Consider the following 4,172-nt stretch of genomic DNA (forward strand, 5'->3'; position numbering starts at 1 on the left):
CAGCTGGACTGTAACATGACCAGGAAAACAGAGCTGGGAAGGATATGGGGGAGGGGGATGGAAGGCTGCTGTCGTCTCAGGGGACTGGCCAGGAGATGAGGATGGGTTGCCCTGGAGAAGTCACAAGGAAGGCACAAGGACTGCGGTATATTTGTTATCTGTGTTGGGGATGTCCCTGGGAGGATGAGTGGATAGGTAGATGAAGGGTGTTCAGGGAAGGGAGACACTCTGATCAGAGATGTGGGGAAGTGGGAGTGGGGATCGCAAGTTGAAGTCTGGGAAAAGAATCTCCTGGAAGATGGGACAGCAAGTGTGGGACATGGGGAAGGGGAACATGCTTGGGATGTGTAACCCTGATTGGCAGCATGGCTACTGCTAAATGAAATACAGAGGCAAGATGGGAGATGAGGTCCTAGAACAAGAGTGGAGATCCTGCAGTGGGGTTTGAGGAAGGGTGCCCATCTCTGATGCTCACCTGAGTGAGATGAGAGGGATTGGGGGAACAGGGGATGAACCATCTTTAACACACACACACTCACTCACACACACACTCACACACACACACTCACACACGCATGCATGCATGCACACACGCATGCTCGCTCACATGCACACACGCATATACACATGTACACTAGCACATATATGCATGTGAGTATATTTTATGTGTACGTATATTTTATCTGCACATATTAGCACTATGTGTATGCCTGGTGCCCTGTTGAGTCAGAAGAGGAGTAATATACAATTACGTGCTTTTTTTTTTTTTTTATGAATTTACCCATCCAGGGAGATTAAAAAGAAATGGCCCAAGAATTGAGATTTCAAGTATATCCTCGTTTAGTCTAAGTCATGAAAATGAGGAGACAAAACTGAGTCAGAGCAAAGAGAAGCCAGAGCAAGAGGTGTTGTGGAAGTGGGGAAAGGAAGGTAGTTAATTAAAGGTAGACAGTGATGTACTGTGTGGTCGGTCATTGTGGGCAACGAATGAAACTGGTCTGTTTGGGCAGTGTTTGTCTTACTGGGTACCTTTCCAAGTTCATATTCAAGGAGAGATAGGACCAAGAGCCTCACTAGAGAGACTTCAAAGAGAATGGATTAGACCTAGGAGTGTAGTTTCGTTGGTGGAATCCTTGTCTTGCATTCACAATGCCTTCGGTTTGATCTCTACTGAAGCATAAACCAGGAATGGTGTGTGGTACACACCTGTAACCCCACAACTCAGGTGATGGAGGTACAAGGAGCAGAAGGTCAAGGAAGGCTACATAGTGTTTGAGGTCAACCAAGGCTGCATGAAACTCTGTCTCAGAAAAGGGGAGAGGGTTAGAGAAGGGGGCAGCATGTAGGCTGCGGGGCGGGGACAATGGTGCAGGCGGAGGGTATTGCCTCATAGAGCAAGCCTGAGGTGGTAAGGAGGGAACGCAGGAAGAAAGGAGGAGAAACCACTGCAACACTGAAAAGGGAGAGTGGCCCCAGCGTGTGGGCACTCTAGAACTTATTCCAGATGCTTCCATGGATGGGAAATAACTTTCCTTACAATACCAAGATTGCCTAGTATTGACCAGGATAGGATGGGAAAGAAAGTAGCCATGGTGGTCTTCAGTGATCACAGTAGAACCGGGCCACAGTTCTCCACCATGGCTCCACCTTGGGTTGCATAGGATACCTTCCAGAAGTACAGAATTGTGGACCTCACTTCAGAGAAGCCCTGGGCAGCCATCTTGAGTGGGATTGCTCAGTGCTCTTTCCAAATGTCTTCCCTGTGATCAGGTCGCTCGGGCAGCACCGAGAACCTCTGATGGGCACATCGGCTTTTTCATGGGCTTGCCATTGAGCAGGGGATGAAGGGTGCTCGGAAGTGAAAGGGACACGGGGAGGGCCAGAGGCTTGCTGAGAGAGTCTGGTGGCTTTCCCCAGGGAGGTCATTCTCACACCACTTACTGAAATGAAGCTCTGGTTTAATCCTGCAGCTTTGTAAGCTCCCGGAGCCTGGAAGGAAACAGGCACCGGAAGCAAACTTTGTTCTGCTCTTAGGTTCTTCATTGCAGGATAACTTTGCAAACCCTAGGTAGATACGGAACTGAGCCTACTTTCAATGTGCTGTATCCATAGAACACATGGAAACAGTCATGGCTGGTTCCACATCCTGTCACCTGGCCTGAAGGGTGATTCCAAAGGTTCAGGGGCTCTTTTGGTTCCCTCAAGCCTCTCATTCTGGATGTTAAGGGTGACCTGGGCAAGTGTGTGTGTGTGTGTGTGTGTGTGTGTGTGTGTGTGTTCGTGTGTGTGTCCATGTCTGTGTCCAGAAGTCTTTCAATCCTCTGAGAAACCTCTTCTGTCTTATTTAACGCAGTTTGGGCTGTCAGTCAAGTAGTTAACCCCCCTTTCCATCTGGAGGGATGTGATCTAGACCTATCCAATTATAACAGTGCAGTTTCTGACATTGATTCAAGGGGTAAGGATGGAATTTTAAAAGAAGCATCCACTGGCATTTCAAAAAGAAGACTACCCTGCAGAGAGTGGTCGTTTTGACTTCTCTCAGCTCCAGGCCTTTGGCGATGGGTTGCAGTCTCTCCCGCCGCACAGCCTTTTGAACAGAGATAAGTTCCTGTGGCCCTCAAGAGAGGCTGGTCATGTGGGGTATGCACTGGAGAGTCAGGCAGGCGTGGTCAAAGAGTTTGTGAGGTAGCTGTCCCTGGGATGTCCAGGTGTCCGTCTCTGGGTCGTAGCAGTCAAAGGAGTCTGAGTCCTCGATGTTACAGTCTGTGGTCAGCCGCCGTCCACCCGTCACATACAGCTTGTTCCCCATCACCGTGGCCCCGTGGTGCATCCTTCGGTCTTTCATGTCCGCACACTTGACAAATTTGTTGGACTGAGGATCATAAGCAAGAATCCTCCTTGTGTAGCCTGAAAATTCAGTAACAGGAACAACCGTGGGTGGCTCGCCTGGGGCTGTGGGTCAGTGGTTGGAGGGGGGGGGCTTCTGCCTCCCACCCATCCCAGGCAGAGACCCTGAACTGAAGCACGGATGTTTAGGAACCCCGCTGCAACCTGACATGTGGCAGAACTGGGTCTCACAGCTGGATCTCTCTGGCTTTTGCCCAAATTTAGGCCGCATGTAAGATACTGCTAGAGTAGGGGCAGATTCTGTCTTCCAGAAGCTTTGTCAGCATCGGTGGCGTTTTCATGTCTCCTACTCTACCCCAGAGCCATAGACGTTCAAGGAAGGAGACCTTTGGAACTCAGAGGTGGATGCCCAGGGCAGACTACTGGACAGTTACTTTGAGGGCCCTACTTTACTGACAGGCAAAACCCAGACATAGAAAGATTTACAGAAAACTTACAAAAAGTATGTAGCCACTTAGAGGTAGAGTTGGGATTTGAACCCAGGTCTCATTGACCCCTACACCAGCCCTCTTAACCATAATATATTATACATTTACAGAGAAATAATGCACTGGTAGCCATTGTTGTTCTTATTAGTAGCATCATCATCATTGTTAATGATTAATGCTAATAATAGTAATATTATTAATTATTATTATTTTGAGACACACTGTCACACACTATTGTCTAGTCTGATCTGGAAGTCACTTTGTAGCCCAGGCTGGCTTCAAACTAGTGATGATCCTTCTGTTTCACCCTCCCAGGTACTCAAATGACAGGTTTGAGCCACCACAGCTAACTACTGTTAACAGCGGCAAATATGTCTTCTTCAGTGTGTGTCTAGAACAACTTTATCATGGCAACAACTCGGCAGAACGGGCTCCATTTCATCCCTTGTTTATACAGAGAGGCGTGGGGAAGCTCTCAGGTGAATAGCCTTGCCTGGTTTTCCATACTCTCCCCAGAGAGTGTGCTTCTAAAAAGACCTGCGTGACACTTCCCTGTCAGCATCAGCAACCATTTCCCCTAAGAGCTGCCACATTTGTCCCCCAGCCACCCATCCTCTGTTAACTCACCTCCTACAATGACGATCTGTTCCCCCAGTACCACTGCGGGGGCACACACATTCTTGATCATCCTTGTCTCCATTTTGTACCAGGTGTTCCTGGAAATGTGGTAAACCTGATGGGGGAGACAGAATCATGGCAACAAAATTTAAAGTTAGCTTCCTTAAAAGAGAAAAGAGGTAGTTGTCTGTTACAGTTTTTCTTTAGTGTGTGTGTGTG

The 4,172-nt window shown here is 48.4% G+C and overlaps 1 protein-coding gene across 1 annotated transcript in view; it reads right to left on the reverse strand.

Moving 5' to 3' along the window:
- Positions 1-1,231: 1,231 nt before the first annotated feature.
- Klhl38 (kelch like family member 38) overlaps positions 1,232-4,172 on the reverse strand; it is a 10,815-nt gene continuing 7,874 nt past the window's right edge. Inside the window, exons 3-4 of the mRNA XM_021217413.2 lie at positions 3,963-4,068; positions 1,232-2,907 (exon numbers count right to left, since the gene is read on the reverse strand). Coding sequence (XP_021073072.1) covers positions 2,618-2,907; positions 3,963-4,068 — 396 coding nt within the window. The 3' untranslated portion in view covers positions 1,232-2,617. The remainder of the gene's footprint in view (positions 2,908-3,962; positions 4,069-4,172) is intronic.

This window comes from Mus pahari, chromosome 17 (genome assembly GCF_900095145.1).
Source record: "Mus pahari chromosome 17, PAHARI_EIJ_v1.1, whole genome shotgun sequence".
NCBI classification, from domain to species: domain Eukaryota; kingdom Metazoa; phylum Chordata; class Mammalia; order Rodentia; family Muridae; genus Mus; species Mus pahari.